General features: G+C 41.3%; 1 protein-coding gene across 1 annotated transcript in view; it reads right to left on the bottom strand.

Annotated features, from left to right (window-relative positions):
* The window catches only part of LOC145397204 (glutamate receptor ionotropic, kainate 4-like), a 156,489-nt gene that overhangs the window by 129,883 nt on the left and 8,685 nt on the right, over positions 1 to 17,921 (bottom strand). The window contains exons 3-5 of the mRNA XM_080270399.1: positions 15,113 to 15,336; positions 9,669 to 9,797; positions 5,459 to 5,608 (exon numbers count right to left, since the gene is read on the bottom strand). Coding sequence (XP_080126525.1) covers positions 5,459 to 5,608; positions 9,669 to 9,797; positions 15,113 to 15,336 — 503 coding nt within the window. The remainder of the gene's footprint in view (positions 1 to 5,458; positions 5,609 to 9,668; positions 9,798 to 15,112; positions 15,337 to 17,921) is intronic.

Raw genomic sequence — 17,921 nt, 5'->3', positions numbered from 1 at the left:
TTGGTAATATCGTTTTTTCTAACAAGTGTCTGATTCTGGGAAAAGGCTTTACTGCCGGTTCCCAGTGCCCAGTAGCCCCCCTATATACCATACACCTCCACATGGCACCAATTCGACACTAGCACCCACCGTTAGGCATGTTCAGAAAAAAAGTGTAATTTATAGCCTATTGTACTGATTCTCATTTTTTTTTTAAATTTGATAAAGCCAAATATCACATCCATTCCCTTCTCAGATGAAGGAAAACCCTGGCTCAAAGGCAATTAGGTTTTAGTTTTAAAAACCACAGAAATCGCATTTTTCGTAAAAGATGGACTTGCCTTTTTGGTTATATCTTCCTTAATATTCTAACTAAGATGTTATAAGTGATACCACTGAAAAGCTCTTAAAACTTTAATTCAGATGGTGTAAATATATTGTGTATAAATATTAATATTATTGCTGTTATTATCGAATAATAACAGGAATATGTGTTAATATGACAGATTTATTGTTAAAAAAAGGATTCCTCTTGGTATATGTGTGTGTAATACTTTATAAGATCAAACTATAGTTCAAAATAAAATATTAGTATCAGTTTAACTTCCGTTTCCATCCAGATGATGGTGATACCAGCAGTGAGTCCCCTGATTCTGATACTAACTATGAGTACACTCCTGGTAGTTCCAAGGAACTGAATGATGTTGCTATAGCATTGTACTTCTCCAAAAAGATCATGGAGTCAGAGGAAATCTGCAGTACTGCTGACAAACTTTCTCTGAAAATTAAACCACAACCATTGTTTCTTCTGTTCTTAAAGCTGGTGGTGCTAATCTGAATTATTTCATCATGTCAACATCTACTACTCGTAAGAACTAAATGATAAGGAGATGCCACCTAAATGAGAAGCACGTGGACGAGTTTAAAGAGCTTCGTCCCAAATATGGGGCTTTGCACTGGGATGGAAAGCTATTAAGAGAAACAAGCACTTCCACTCCAGATTCCTCAACTAAAATTCTTGCAGTTTTGTTGCCTGGCTCTCCTCAGTATGAGGAACGCAAATTACTTGGCATTCCATCAATTGACAGCTCAACTGGATTGTCACAAAACAATGCTTCAGTGAAGCTGTTATCAGTTTGGGATGTAGGAGACAAAGCTGTAGCACTTGTGTTTGATACAACTTCATGTAACAGTGGAATTCATAAAAGTGCAACAAAACTGTTGGAGGAAAAGTATGGAAAGAAAGCTTTTTATCTTGTATGTAGCCATCAAATGTTGGAAATTATTACTGGTGCTTTATGGGACAAAGTATTTGGAAATGTTAAAAACCCTGATAAACTATTATTTAAGCAAATGCATTAAGTCTGGACAGATATAAGCAAAGAACAACGTGAAGTCCTGAAGATAGGGAAAACCAAACTGATATCTTGGCTAGAGAAAAAGAAAGTAGATGTTTTGCAACTGCTAACAGAAACACTGACATCATCAGACCCTCTCAGAGCAGATTACCGCGAAGTTCCAGATCTCACCATCATTCTCCTTGGTGAGGAACCTGCCTGTGGCAAACAATTCAGGAGACCTGTTGCTATTCACCAAACCATGTGAATGGCAAGGAATCTGTACAGTATGAAGATACTCATGTTTTCTCCTGAAGTAGGGTATGATGCTATCACTGGCAAAACTGAAAAGGGTTAACATGTTTCTGGTCTTGTTTTACATCTCAAAATGGATTATTGTCACATCTGCTGCAGCAGCTCCATTAAATGACCTTGAATCAGTGTTAAATGACCGTCATCCACTAACTTGATGTACTGTTGCCTACTAACTTTATCATTCTTTTTCTGTGTCTACCCTCAATTTACTATTTTTGTTAGGAATCTATATTATCATAGTACAATGCATAATAGATAGGAACATAAATGTGTAGTTTAAAGTGCGAATGTAATGAAAGTCAAGCTAGCTGTGGGAAAGGAATTGATGTAGCACTTCTCTGGTATGTCTCACACAAGCATAAACAGTCCCCAAGCGGGGCCTTGTGACCACACACACACACACACACACACACACACACACACACACACACACACACACACAAGCTTCTAGAACATCCCCACATCTACAGTACACGTGACACAAGCTCTGCTATACAAGATGGGAGGAATTAGACAGGGAGAAGGAAGCGGGCGACAGAGGCGAGAGGTTGTCGAGAGAGAGGGAGAGCGAGAAGAGGGGTCTAGCGAGAAGTTAGCTAACATAATTATAAACTCTCTTGTGTAATACAACTAGTGATCAACTTAGGCTTTCCCTTTGAAGACAATAAAACTACAATCAATACCCAGTATCCATCTTTAACTTCTCCTGTCATCGACTACAAGTGAACTGATGTTGTTTCCTCACATATCTACTCACTATTACCTCCAGCTCGACTACGACTACTATATATTCAATTACAAGACTAACATATTATTTTTGTGGCAGGAACATATGAACCAAAGCTTACGAGCCAACAGTTCTACGGTCAAGTAACCACAAGCGAGTGTACAATAGGAAGAACGAGTTACGAATAAGGAAAAACAAGTTCTATAATTAACTACAAGTAACAAGTCTATGAAACATTTCTATAATCTTCTACATGCACCTACAAGTAGCAACAGCCTCATTCAACAAGTAAATCACAATCACAACTACAACCACGTTACCTCACCCTTCTCTCCAACCACCCTCTCCGTCTCCTCCATCACCACGCAGACATAGAGGTGAAAAGGTCAGACAAGCTAAGCAAAACCACCACGCACCTCTGACCCACGCATCTCACCCACCGCTTGTTACTCATCTTTCCTCACGCATTCCTACTCATATTCATTTATACTCAACAGTTATTGAGTGGGAATTCGACGTTGTATGGTGAGGTTCGAGTATGACTGAGGCTATTCCGCACTTCAATCAACTCTGATCTATCACCAAGGCCTGAGTTTCCAAGAGTGAGATCATCCATCAACACATCTCTCAGTTTCCTGGAGTGACATCATCTATCAACACAGCCCTGAGTTTCCGAGAGTGACATCATCTAGCAACACATTTCTGAGTCTCCGAGAGTGACATCATCTATCTTTTAAGTGGGTGTTTATATTTTTTACTTATCTTTTCCCAGTGCTTTAAATTAGGTACATACACATTTTACAATGTGTTATACAATATTCTATAATCAGTTTAACTACAGCGCATTTTCTCCATTATGTATACAATATGTTTACAATGTATTATGTTTCTAAAATATTATTAGGTCAGTACAATATTATCATGAATATTATGTCTATAGAATATCATAATCAATATCATACATTAACAGATTAGAGTTTGTCACTGATACATGCTGTCGTAGGTTCGCCAACTGGCGTGACCGAACGATGTTAGGAATCACCATTATCACAATACAATCCATAATAGATAAGAACATAAATGTGTAGTTTAAAGTGCGAATGTAATGAAAGTCAAGCTAGCTGTGGGAAAGGAATTGATGTAGCACCTCGCTGGTATGTCTCACACAAGCACAAACAGCCCCCAAGCAGGGCCTCGTGACCACACACACACACACACACACACACACACACACACACACACACACAAGCTTCTAGAACATCCCCACATGTACAGTACACGTGACACAAGCTCTCCTATACAACAAGGGAGAAGGAAGCGAGTGGCAGGGGCGAGAGGTTGTCGGGAGATACAGAGAGACAGTCTGGGAGGTAGCTGGCAGGACTATACTTCACTCGTGTGTGAGAGACTTTAGTTAATCTTTTCAAGAGAATAAAAACATAAATAGTCCCATACACATCTTTCCCTCTCTTGTCATTGCATGACAAAGGGAACTAAGATTATCTACTTCCAAACCTACTCACGTAAAACTGCAATTTCGTCCACGAGTACAATATATGCATAACTGATCTACAAAACCCACTACAAGAAGCTACGAAGTTACAAGATTTTTTCCTATCTTTCCTGTCACTTGTTATTCTTCTTCTTTCCCGTTCATGTGGCTTTACATTGCGTGACAAGCCTAATGGACTCCTGTAAGCGAGGAAACCATTTACAGTGCTATATGGTAACCACATAACCAACTCAATCGTGCTTCCTACGGGTCAGCAAGTGAGTGTTAGTGCCCCTCTCAGTAGAACAATAAACTCAAAGACAACGGCCACCCCTTACGGGATTATGGCGTCTGGCTATAGAGAGACAGAGTTAATGCTAGATATGTTCTACTATAAACAACTTGATGAGAGGTTGAAAATGCTATACTGGATAAGCTGAAGAGGCTTAGGGGGTAATGAACTCAGGAAGTTGTAGCTCTCACACTTTTCAGTAAAAATGAGTGACCATAAATCTGAAAGAAAGAATGGCAGCCAAACTCTGCAGAACTGACCCACCAGAAACCTTCAGATGTGGAAAATCTTTATTTCCCTAAATATCTGTAACAACAACACTAGTTGGCCTCATAGTTTCAGATTCCCACTTTGTTTTTCTTGCTCTAAATGTAGGATCAGAATGGCTGTGGAAACCTTCTGAAGAATGATCACAAGATGAGGCTTTCAATACGTAAGCAGCTTGTCAGTTGTCAAAGTGATAAATTGTATTGTCAACAGAGGCATCAAGATGATGACTAATTTTGCTAATTTTATCACCATAGATCTATCACCGCGTGCCCACCTTTTCCAGGATGTGGAAATGCACCGAAAGCAGTTTTGATTTTTTCGAAAGGAAATCCTTAATAAACAATTTTGAATGACGCCTACCCATTGTTTCATTATGGAGAGAAAATATGTAAAGTTTACATATATTCCTGTCATTATTTGATAATAATAGTTAATAATATTTATATTCATGTATGAATCTTTAGACCAACTGAAAGAAAATCTTGTAGGCTTTACAATGGTACTCTTTATAATGTCCTAGGTTGAATATTAAAGGAGATATAGCCAAAATTGCAAGGACATTTATTACCAAAAATGCGATTTTCATTATTTTCTGACACTATACCTTCATGGCCGTTGAGGGAGGCTTTATCTTCCTTTGAGAAGAAAATGGTTGTGATATTGGCTTTTTGGGAAACCAGTGCAATAGGGTATATATTTCACAAAAAATTATATTCTGAACAGATCTAACTCACCTTTCATTTTGAATACATGCTAGGACTGTCTCTTACAAGGTTGGTGTACTGGTATTAGAGGGGGATTTTTATGACATGTCGGCGGGTCTTCTGGTAGATCAGTAAATTCTAATTTATTAAATTCAAATCCATAAACTGCTCCCTACCCCAGCCGGGATTCCATCCTGGGTCCATTTGAATTGTAGGCCGGCTCTCTATCGATTTAGCCACCGCCTCTGAGTTTTACACTTCTTACTTTTCTGCTCTATTATGCAACGTAAATCGAAAACAAAGTAATACTCCTCTTGCGTTTACTTCAAAAATTTTACTTACGAAAAGTTTAGTGATTCTGCGAGTAGGTCTACCAGGTTAACCATGGGTCCAGTAAAAGAAACTGCATGATCATCTTGACCATCACTTGCGAGTGCGATGTGTGGCTGATACTCCTCAGCAGCAACCACCAGGCTCGGTGCCTCCAGGAACCTGTCGCTCAATAAGAAAAGCAAATTTCATCCACAGGTTTCATCCTTGAGACACAGACACAAAAATTTACCCCTTTAGCTTGACGATGTACTTTTGTTTTATTCTAGCCACGTTCACATAATTCTTATTCATCGAAGGAGAGACTTTCCAAACTAGAGGGGTTAGAGACAGCCTTTTTTATTTAGTCACTGTACAAGACTAAAGTCGTATCCTTCGATAGTTGACTAATTATGATGAAAAAATTACGTTACCGGGGAGTAGAGGTTAAATGTGGACAATTATCAACACTTCGGATGCCTCATACTTGTCTTAAGGAGTTGTCGTTCACATAATCTGAAAGCCAAAGTTACTTGAAGTCGCTGGACGCCACTCGGTACACTATATGCTAAAGAGCTGCCAGCTAGCTTTTATTTATGGTTACCATTCAAGGACCACATTCATTACCGTACTTACGGCCGAGTAGTTGATAAATGCAGTGGTAACCTGATTTACTACAATGGTATTCGCGTAAACAATATCCAGACAAAGAAACGGTAAACATGCTGTTAAGTTGATGGGACGGTAGCATTAACCAACGTGTATTCAGAAGTGTGACGAGAAAAAAGCTTGTGACAAAATTTTAAATGAACAGACTAGATATTTTTCAAAGAAGTTAAAGAAACACTAGTACAATATTTCTGGACCTGAGGCACAAGCTTTCTTGTATGATCACGAGGGTATTTAAAAATGTGTTGTAAATATCTGCCCTATCAATTAAGTAGCTGTGCAGTTTCTTACTGCCATTCAGAGAAAACATAGAAACTGCATACTCAGTCCTGTGATACGCAAACTGATCTGAAAAAATTACAAAGTAATAATATCACTGAGCTATTAAAAAGGCCAGTATTCCGATGTAAAACCCGCATGATCGCAGTGGTGGCATATGTGAATGGGTGATCACATACAATACATGTACATTCAATGAGAAGCAGCAGCAGCAGCAATAGTAGTAGTAGTAGTAGTAGTAGTAGTAGTAGTAGTAGTAGTAGTTGTTGTTGTTGTTGTTGCTGTTGTGTTGTTGTAGTAGTAATTAATGGATGGGAACCCATTCTACATTTTACATTTATATCCATTATAACTACAACATTAATATCCTTTATATGTTTTGGAGGGGAACTTCTATCTATCTATTGCCAGACGCCTCAATCCCGTTTGGGGTGGCCACAAACAAATCGCCTCCAAGTCGCCCTGTCCCCCGCCATTTCACTACCCTGCTCCCAACTCACACCCCCCTCTCTCATATACCTCTCCACCCCATCCCTCCATCTCATCCTCGGTCTCCCCCTCCCTCTTCCACCCTCCACCTCACTCACATACACTCTCTTCGTCAGTCTTTCACCCTCCATCCTCTCCACATGGCCAAACCACCTCAGTGTGTTCCTCACAACGCTTCCTATCACATCCACATCAACACCACAACGCTCCTTTATATCCTCATTCGTCAGCCTGTCTCTCCACGTGACTCCACAAGCTCCTCTTAAATAACTCATTGCCACTGCTCTCACTCTTGACTTGTGTCCTTCCAACAACGTCCAAGCTTCACTTCCGTACGTTAGAGTTGGTATTACAATTCTGTCATGTAGTAACTTTTTTACTTCCATGCTCACTTCCCTGTTTCTTATCACTGCTTTCAAGGAACCAGCAACCTTTCTTCCCTGCTGTACCCTTTCAAGCACTTCACCCTCCAAACCTCCATCCTTACTCATCACACTACCCAAATACTTAAACGTACTCACATTTTCCAATTCCTCACCATCCAACCTCGCTATACATTCACTGACTTCACCTCTCTCAAAGACCATCACTTTACTCTTCCCTACATTCACCTTTAGGTTCCGTTTCTTACACACTCTCTCAAACTCATCCACCAAGCCTTGCAGCTCCCCTTCATCTTCACTCAACAACACAGTATCATCTGCAAACAACAGTACAGGGAGTTTCCGAACACTATCCTCTCTCACCAGGGCCACTCCAACATCCACTACCCTACCTTGTACCTCTTTTATTACCCCATCCATGTACAGATTGAACAACCATGGAGACATGACACATCCCTGTTTCAAACCAACTTTCAAAGAGAAAAATTCACTTAGTTCACCATCCACACGCACTGCAGCCTTAGCACCATCATACATACTCTTCACAGCATTCAACAACTTCCCATCTACTCCATATATTCTTAACACTTTCCACAATCCTTGTCTATCCACCCTGTCATATGCTTTCTCCAAATCCATGAAAGCCGCATACAACTTCTTTCCCTTCTCTAGAAACTTTTCCACTAAAGATCTAAGAATGAATATCTGATCTACACAACCTCTTCCCTTCCTAAAGCCTCCCTGTTCTTCTCCAACTAATTTCTCTGTTCTTTCTCTAACTCTGTCTATAAGTATCCTACCATACACTTTTCCTATTATACTAAGAAGACAAATGCCCCTATGATTACCACACACTTCTTTTTCCCCTTTTCCTTTGTACAAGGGAATAATTATACCTGACTTCCAATCCTCCGGGACTCTACCTTCCTCCCAGGCCAATCTGCACATCTTCCACATCCATTCTACTACTATCTCTCCCCCATGCTTCAGCATCTCACCACACACTCCATCAATTCCTGGGGCTTTCCCCGATTTAACTTTCTTCATTGCTTCCACAACCTCTATCCTACTGATTTCTACCTGTCTTCTCACCTCCCTCCTTCTCCCAGCCATGCCCCAGCCACTTATACTCGCATTACTTCCATCCTCTACGTTCAACAATTCCATAAAGTGTTCTCTCCATCTGCTCACTTTTTCTCCCTTCTCCACTAGTAATCTACCATGTTTATCTTTCACTCCCCTGCTAACTTCACTTCCACCCTGTCTTACTCTTTTCACTTCTCTCCAGAACATTTTCTTACAGTCCCTCCACTTTACACTCAAATTCCTTCCAAATTCCTCATCCACTCTCTTCTTACTCTCTCTTACTAATCTTTTCACCTCTCTCTTCCTTTCCACATATAACTCTCTCTTCTGCCTCTCAACTTCTTCCACGCCCCTATTTCTCATCCATTCATTGTATGCTTTCTTCTTTTGTGCCACAGCCTGTTTCACCTCTTCAGTCCACCACGCTGTTCCTTGCACCCCCCTCCGTCTTCTCTTCCTTCCACACACCACATCACATGCTGCACATATTTCTTCTGTAAATATCTTACACACACCTTCCACGTCTCCCATCTGCTCCAATTCATATTTGCCCAATCGTTCCTCCACTTCTCTCTTATACTCTGCCTTTTTCTCATCCTCTTGTAACCTTTCCACTCTCCTTGCAACTACTCCTTCCTCTCGTCTTTCCCTTCTTCTAAAAATAATGGTGGAAACTTTTATATAGTGAAAAACTTATAAAGGAACCAGAAGAACTGACTTTAGAAGTTTTCTTTGGCATCCATACTCACCTTATTTCAAATCGCTTTTATTTTCGGTATAAGGGAGATTGGCCCTCCAAGAGATATTAGGGGGGTCACGCTCCCCATATATCACATTAAGGATGAAAGCCTATTGTACAACATGTAATATTATATCAAAGTCATCTCTTCCCCCCTTTCACTGTTTCAGAATTTAATATGGTGAGGGGGCTAACCATATAACCAAACCATACGTGCTCCCTACGTGTCAAGTGGGTTGGTGGAGGGTTAGTGCCCCTCCCTGTAAAACAAATAACTCAGAGTCAAATGGCCACCCCGTAGGGGATTATGGCGTCTGGCAATAGATAGATAGATAGGCGGCTAATCTCTCCTGAGAATCATGATTGAAAAATTGTATATAGTGGAAGACCTTCGTATTAACCAGACATACTTACCTGGGAAGTTTAAATCAGTCATCTAATAGCCTGGGAGGAGTTAAGGCACAGACGCACAGATAGATAGGCTGACACACACCAGACGGATAAATGTCGCGCAGCGGGTACTATCTGGGCGAGCTGCCGAAAATGATATTGTTATAAAGGACTGATGAACGTCCAGTTAGAACAGATACAAAAATACCTGTTATATTTATCTGGGAAGAGCGAGGCGTGAGAGGTTACAGTGATGCCGGTGTGGTCAGTCCAGGATGCAACGTGAAGATAGTTAGTACTAGGTAGACTGTGGGGTAGCACAGCGTAAACTTTGCCCCTGGAAATGCAGAAATAAAGTTTTAATCTCTTTCACAGACTCCTATGGCTCATTTGCAGCTGAAAAGAAAAAAAAAAACATTGTCTGACTTTAGGTTGAACAGAAGACTAGAGCTGCTCCGACTATGGAAGGGTTATTCGTGATAGTACTATGTCAGACCCTCATGTCTCACTTCCAGCTGAAGAAAATCGTCTGACATTAGTTGTGATAGATTACTAGATTTGCCTCAGCTATTAGAGGGATAAAGGTAGGCTACCAGTATTAACATTTTCAGGCCCCCATAGCTCACCTTCATCTGAGGAAAATAGTTTGGGGTTAGCTGCAATAGAATACTAGAATTATCCCTACCATGAAAAGATCAATGGGATTTTTTTTTTCATTTTATTTTATTTCTATTGTACACCATCCTCCAACTTCGTCACTGATATCCCCTTCGTCTTGCTCGCTACTGTTATTGTGTACTCGTACAGTACATATTCTTTGGCCAGTTCCATTATATCGGTCTTGCACATTAATCAACACATTCCACTACTGAACTACGTAATATTCTCATCCTATTGTCTTTCAGCATCGCCTTCAAAGAGAAGAACATACAGCTCACATACTTCCAATATTAAGGCAACTTAGCTCAGGAAAATTCTGGCTACCAACTCATCCCCTAAATCATCCATAGACACAATGAAATGTTAATGGGTTTTAAAACAGTCAGGTTGAAATCCAACATTCAGGGTGAAGTTTTTACTTAGTGTTATTTTATTTTGCCATTAAAGCTAATACTTGCGTCATGTGTTAAGTAAAGCGGTTTATGAATATATATGATTTCCCTGATTTTTTTTTTCTAACATCTGGAAGGATGTACGGGCGCATTATGGCCTCAAGTCGTATATAAGATACTATACGTTGATATCCAACAAGTCTACACCCTTTTTAGGCGCATGCAGGTGAAAACACGAAACGGTGTTGCTAATTACAATACCAGTTACCTACCAAAGGCTTTCACAGATATGTTGAGTATAGATAAACTAAAACGTCTTCATGTTTGCAAGAATGGAGTTTTTTAGTATAAAGTTTCAAAACGGTTAGCAGATAAATACAGTCTGTGTGTGTGTGTGTGTGTGTGTGTGTGTGTGTGTGTGTGTGTGTGTGTGTGTGTGTCTATATCCATCTGTCTATCTCTCTCTCTCTCTATCTGTGTATCTATCTATCTATCTGTCTCTGTCTGTCTGTCTGTCTCTCTCTGTACATAAATAAATAAATAAATAAATATATATATATATATATATATATATATATATATATATATATATATATATATATCTACATATATATATAGATATATATATATATATATATATATATATATATATATATATATATATATATATATATATATCTACATATATATATCTATATCTATCTATCTATCTATTAGATAGATAGATAGATATAGATATAGATATATAGATATAGATATAGATAGATAGATAGACAGGTATATATATATATATATATATATATATATATATATATATATATATATATATATATATATATATATATATATATATATATATATATATATATATATATATATATATATAATTCACCGGCTCACTATCACTGGCTTGTAACCTGAGGCACCAGCCACCGCTTGTTTTCTCCAGTCCAACGCATACTGGCTGACCCCAGCCAAAGTTACCATACCGCATTTTTGCTCAGCTGTAGCCCAGCCTCGAATGTTCCCTCTCGGTGATGATAAGTAACAATCCTTTATCTGGGAAGTCAACTCGTCTCAGGTTACAAGCTGGAAGAAGGAGTGGCCTGACCTAAGTGATGTTAAGTAGAACCTAAAGACGACTGCCTTCCATAGGATCCTGAAGCCATCCCTAGCAATTTTGACCTGCAATCACCTAAAAATTATTCGAAAGTGATAATAACCCTGTTGTCAGCTGTTCAGAGGAGGAGAGGAGGCGTTATTACCTGGGTATGTAAAAAAGGTTTAAAGGTGAAACTGGCACTCACCCTCCTGTCCAGCCTCATGTAAGTCACTCTCCTTCGTATAAGTTATTTAATGATTTAGTGTAAGAGGTGCCCCAAGACGACATATCGTAAGTTAAGAATTCGGATTTATGTTGACTTGTATGTCGCACCCTGGAAAGGTAACTGTTGTCATTTACTGCGTATTCTGTTAGCAGAAATGTCTGACTGATCTTGTTTGAGTAGGTTTATGAGTGGTTCTATTAGATTTAGAATAGCTCACTGTTTCGTTCTTTTCGATTTTGAAGGCTCCAGCATGCTTGCATGCGTTGGCCTTGGTACTTGATGGTGGCTGTCCATGCTGCTCGATCTCTGGCAGCTTCCCTATTGAATCCCTTTTTCCTGAGGTCACACTCAATGACCTCGTCCCAGGTCTTTTTCGTTCTACCTCTCGCAGCCCTAACATCAATACTTCTCACTTTCTGCACCCAGCTATCATCCCCCATCCTTTCCACATGACCAAACCACCTCAATCTACCTCTCCTCATCACAACGCCAATACATTCCAGTCCCATCCTACCTCTCAACTCTTTCTTTGTAAATCTACCGTTCCCCCCCCCCCCACTAGGCCTCGCACTCAGGGACACATTGCACATCCACCTAATCATTGCCATTTCTATACGTTTGAGCCTGCAAATATCCCCTTCCTTTACTGCCCAAGTCTCACCACCATACAGCATTACACTCCTAACATATGCTGCATACAAAGATTCTTTAGCAAGGAGGCAGAGCCCTTTCAATGTCAGGAGAGGCAACAGCTCCCTGAACTTCTTCCAACCACTCCTCACTCTAGCCACAGAGCCCCACCTCTAGCGCATAACATGACTCCTAAATAAAAAAAACTCTTCCGCACACTCAGGAGACTCGCCAGCAAGTTCAGTCCTTTCACTCCTGGCAATCTCCATCTCCACCTGCTTTATCCGACACACCGCACGCATGAAATCAGCGTTATCTTGCAGTTTGCCTCTAATGCCAGTACATATATTATATACCCAATTATCACAAACACTGCACAAGATGCAATTACCTCCTACGCCCCTGTGGCAAATCGCACATGGCCACTCTTCCTCTTCTTTGGCACTACCGCCACCAGCCCTAGATACCATCATTTTTGTTTTAACTGCATTTACTCTTAAGCCCTTGTGCCCTATACCATCTCTCCACTTCCTAAATCTTTTCTCTGCCTCCCTTTCATTCTCAACAGTCAACACCAAATCATCAGGGTACAATATCTCCCACGGAAGTCCATTTCTGAAGTCACGTGAGTGGGCTTTAAGTACCATGATAAGCAACAATGGGCTCAAAACTGACCCCTTGTACACACCAACGTTCACGGAAAACTCATCACTCAAATCTCCATTCTCCTTTACCTGGGTGCAAGCTCCCACATACATGGCCATAACGACCCTAACCAGCCACTCCTCGATCCCAAGCTTTCTCATTGCCCACTTTACCACCTCTCTGGGGACTCTGTCAACGGCCTTCTCCAAATCAACAAAAACAAAGTATGGTTCCCTTTTCTATCCTATGTATTTCTTCTGAAGCTGTCGACCTATGAATATGGTATCAGTAGTCCCGTTCCCTGGCATAAACCCAAACTGCATCTCATCAATATTCACTCCTTCTCTAATCATACCTTCTAGAACCTTCATTATCTGGTCCAAAAGCTTTATGCCCCTATAATTTCCTCTTTCCAGGGCAACACCCTTCCCCTTGTACACATTTACAGTTACACTCTTCAGTTAATCATCTACGACAACATATATATATTTGTATTTATCAAGTCAGTGACTAATCCCACTCTCATATCTCCTGAGGCTTTCAGTATTTCAGCAGTCAACCCAGACACACCTGCTGCCTTCCCCACCTGCATCCTACCTGTTGCCCTACTCACGGTAGCAGCATCAATCAAAGGCCAAGGACCAAACACTGGATCTGCTGGCTTCAAATCATCCCCGCCCCAGTCATACTCCTCATTCAACAACTGGCTGTAATGCTCTCTCCATGCGACTTTGATATCCCCTCTGTTCACCACTACCCTACCCACATGCTCACCTATGATGTCTCTATTCTTTCTCTTCATCTGATTTGCCACGTCAAATATCACAGTCTTCCTTGCCACACGATTTAGGTTATTAAGTAAAAGTCTCACTGTGCATTTGTTTAAGATATTAAAGACGTTAGTTGTGTGATGTGCTACGCAAAGAACTTACAAGAAAACTTATTTGCCCAAGTTTCCATTCACCTTCACTTGAAACCTCACTGACTTTGATTTGGACCTTAGGGACAGAGATCACATTGCACGGTTCGTAGCAATGTCTATACAGTATAACGTCTTCCTTCTTAATTTCTTGAATACGGTGACTATATCTTATTGTATTTCTTGCAACTTCTGCACAGTTAACTTAGTTTAGCGATGACTTTTCTGACTGGAAGGGTAGGAAACAACCTTAATTATTGCAAACAGTTCTATAGGTGACTATTAGTCATTTTCTTTAGTATCTGGAGTTGAATAAAACTGCTGAATAAAAGTGTGTTTTAGTGTGATTAAAGTGAAAGAAACGTCATCATCGGGAACGAATTTAGTAGCTAAATCCTTCATCACACATACCTTTGCCGTCCCCTCGACTGTCAAGAAATAGAAGATATTTTTCAAGAGAACATGGTTGGTGTGTTGTAGTTTGGCCATATCACCATACCGGGCAGATGATGTGTTGTTGATGTAATTTTCATAATTTCGTTTGATTTTAATCAGTTTAAGATAGACTTATTGAACTGATGGAGTCAGATACAACCTACTCTATGTTAGCCCATTCACTATCACACGGTCTCTGAAACACATTTAAATTTATCTCGTTAAAGTAATAGATAAATTTACTGTTGTAAAAATTTTGGGCACTCAAACACACCCCTCGAACTTTTGTCTTGTTGTGTGGCCTTGACCTTTGACTTATTATTATAAAAAATCTCATGCCTAACTTTTTGCCTTAACCTCATCTCCTTCAAGAAATTTAGTGCAGATTTAATAAAAAAAAAAAAAAACTCTCTAAACTGACTTCATTAGGTAACCTTGGTTTTCGACCCATTGCTCTGTTTACTTATTGACTGACCCTCAACACTTTCACCAAGTTGGGTTCATATAAAGTGAAAACTTTTTAGTTACTACAACCCCTCCCCCCCACATGCGCACAAACGCATATATACACGCACCGAGTAAATCATTATACTCACTCGTGCTTTGTGAGGGCAAGGATGATATAAAGTAATATAAGACATACCTTTTCATTCCTTTTCGGCTGGTGTCAACATATATAATGGAATTAGTTTTCAAGAGAAGACTATCGAGATGTTGTAGTCTGGCGAGTGGAAGGTGTGTGAAGATGATGAGCTTTGATGACCATACCAGGAGTTGGTGATTGAAGGACCACTCTGCGAAGGCGGCAAGAAAGTCTGGGTCGTCACTTACCACCACCACTGCGACACACTTTGACGCCTCCCGCACCTGGTCACGCCAACAAAGGATATATTGGGAAGAGGTCCAACAAGCTGGGAAACTGCTATTAAAGAGTCATCAAGGGTGGGAATGTGGGTATCAAATCACCATATACTTGCATGACACTTTACTGCTACCACTAGTTACCTATAGCTGTCTTTTGTTTTGTTTTTCATTGCAGAGAAACAGCAATCAAAGGCTAAACATATTAAGTCGTTCTTTACAAGACACGGTAAAAAAAGAAAGCCAGATGCAAGACCGGTTCATTTTGAGATGCCTGGACACATCGTATAAGGAACACTGGAGGTCATGGGCAGAGAGAAATACTGACTAGAGAAGACAACTCCAGAGTTGACGTGTTGCTTGCATGAATGACAAAGTATCAGAGTATGTTGCCAGATGGATTTTAGGTGAGCTGGAGGAGGGATGCGAGCAGACAGCAAAGAAGGGCAGTGACAGAGTCATATGAGTGAAAAGGAAAACTGAAAGATGTAACTTTGTTAGCAAAGTTTCTGGGATGTTGTGAGAAAGAACTTTAAAAATTTGCATTGAGAAGATTGTTTACAGAAAAAGAGAGATGTAGGACCTCTCTGGGCAGAAACAGTGTAAAATCAAAGTTGTTTAAGGGGTAAACTGTCTGTGACATCTTTGAAAGCCACCTACTGTTTACAGACAGCGTTAGATGTAATATGGCCAAACCAAGTTTCTTTGGGCTTGTCCATCTGACTCACACTACTCGACAAATTTCAACATTTTATCTAGTTCAGAAATGAGAATGGGTGATTTGGGTTAAAATGCCAGTGCTAATTACAAATATGTGTGTATGGGCTGTATGATATATTGGGTAGCTCGGCGGCAGCATGAGAGAGCGGGGCCTTACCCACTCCCACCAGAGTGTATCGAGAGATGAGTGAAGGAAGACTGGGCATCTGGTGTTTCCCTGAACTCCGTCTTACATGGCGCAGTGATTGGTCCTATCTACGAGCCTGCCATTGCTACCTGGCACCCACTCCTGCCCACTTCCACTCCCAAGTCCAGACATTGACCTGCGGTGTCTCTCAGGTAGTTCTATCAGGCCCAAGAGGCCATCTCCAAGTTGCAGCAGAGCTTGACATTGCCTATGTCCCAGCAGCAGCCTCTGCCTAGGATTCCTGCTTCTGCTTCCCTGGACAAGTGTGAGGCGGAGATGTCTGCAGTGGTCTTTCGTTCATGGAGATGATCCAGGGAGTGCTGGCTGAAATTCAATGGATGGCCACCGTCAGATGTGGTCGTGCACATATGCCTGTGTGGCAGGCCAGCTCTACAGCGGTCCCTGGACACAAAGTTTTCCCTAGTGCACTGGAGCTCCTTATCGTCATTAGAGGCATTGGATGCCATCAAAAGGATTGTGCTCCAAGCATCGAACACGACAGTTAATTTGTGGAACGTTTTTAGTAGAAATCAGTTACCCAGTTAATCTATTAGTACATATTTCGTGAGATCCACCCAGAGTGCTGTCGACTGTAAGTTTCATTGCTCCCATTGCAATGGTGATCTATTGCAGTACATACTTTTGCGGAAGTTGGTTGTGGGTTTGCATAATCCATTACTCAAAAGGAAGGTGTTTCAGTCGTGTGATAATTTCAGTGATGTGGATACATTGTGTAAATATGGCTCTACATTTGAGGCAGCCCCCTAGGACGCCAGTGTTGGCGAGCTTTTTGCGTGGGAGAGTGTGGCAGCTGGAGCCTTGCCTCTGCCAGACGTGCTTCAAAGAGACGAGACTCCAAGTGTGGTGGGAATTCGTAAGCCAGCTCCTGCGCCTGACCCATCCTCGAGTCCCAGGGCCCACTCCTTTCCCGACTGCGGCAACTTTCTTCCACCAGGAGGGTTGTCATGCCCTGCAAGGTCCCTAGCATGCCACTAGTGCAGTATAACCGATCACTTTAAGAAGTTGTGTAGGAGCAAAGGTAGGCTGCCAGGTGCCAGAACACAGACATTAGCAGGCGATACCCAGGAGGTTTCCTGGGCTGTGGTGATTGCTGGCACCAGCTCATTGGTCCAGCCTATGATTTAGGTAACCGTTAGCCACCGGTGTGATGGGAAATCCTGTTCAGTCCAAGCTGTGACTGACACTAGGGCACTGGTGTGTGTGGCTGGCCCGGCACTCCTGGAGTCTCTGGCCCTACAGCCTGCACTGTTGCAGCATCAGGCTGGCTTAAGGGATGAGACAAACATACTTTTACAGTCAGTGGGATCTACCATGTGTGGCACACATTGTGCTGGCCGTTTAACTACCAAGGAGGTCTACTTTGTCAAGTCAGCCCAACAGTGCTATCCCTCATTGCCAGCATGCAGGAAATTGGGTCTGTCACACCCTTACTTCCTACACCAGTCCCCACTCGTTGCATCAGTTGCCACAGGTGGCGGCAGCTCTCTAGACCCAGCAGACAACTTGCCGTAGAGGTCTGACACCATGCCCCTGCCGGCCTTGGAGGAATGCATCCCACAGCTGAAAGCATGGCTCCTCCAGCACTTCTCATCCTCCTCCTTCAATACTGATAGGTGCCCTCAGTCATGTCAGGCTAGCCACACAGGATACACCTGCTTCCCAA

The sequence above is a fragment of the Coenobita brevimanus genome, chromosome 40, assembly GCF_032717465.1.
Source record: "Coenobita brevimanus isolate Jiangsu-jjx chromosome 40, ASM3271746v2, whole genome shotgun sequence".
Taxonomy (NCBI): Eukaryota; Metazoa; Arthropoda; class Malacostraca; order Decapoda; family Coenobitidae; genus Coenobita; species Coenobita brevimanus.
Note: the sequence above shows the minus strand (reverse complement) of the source record. Positions and strands in the feature narration are given on the sequence as shown.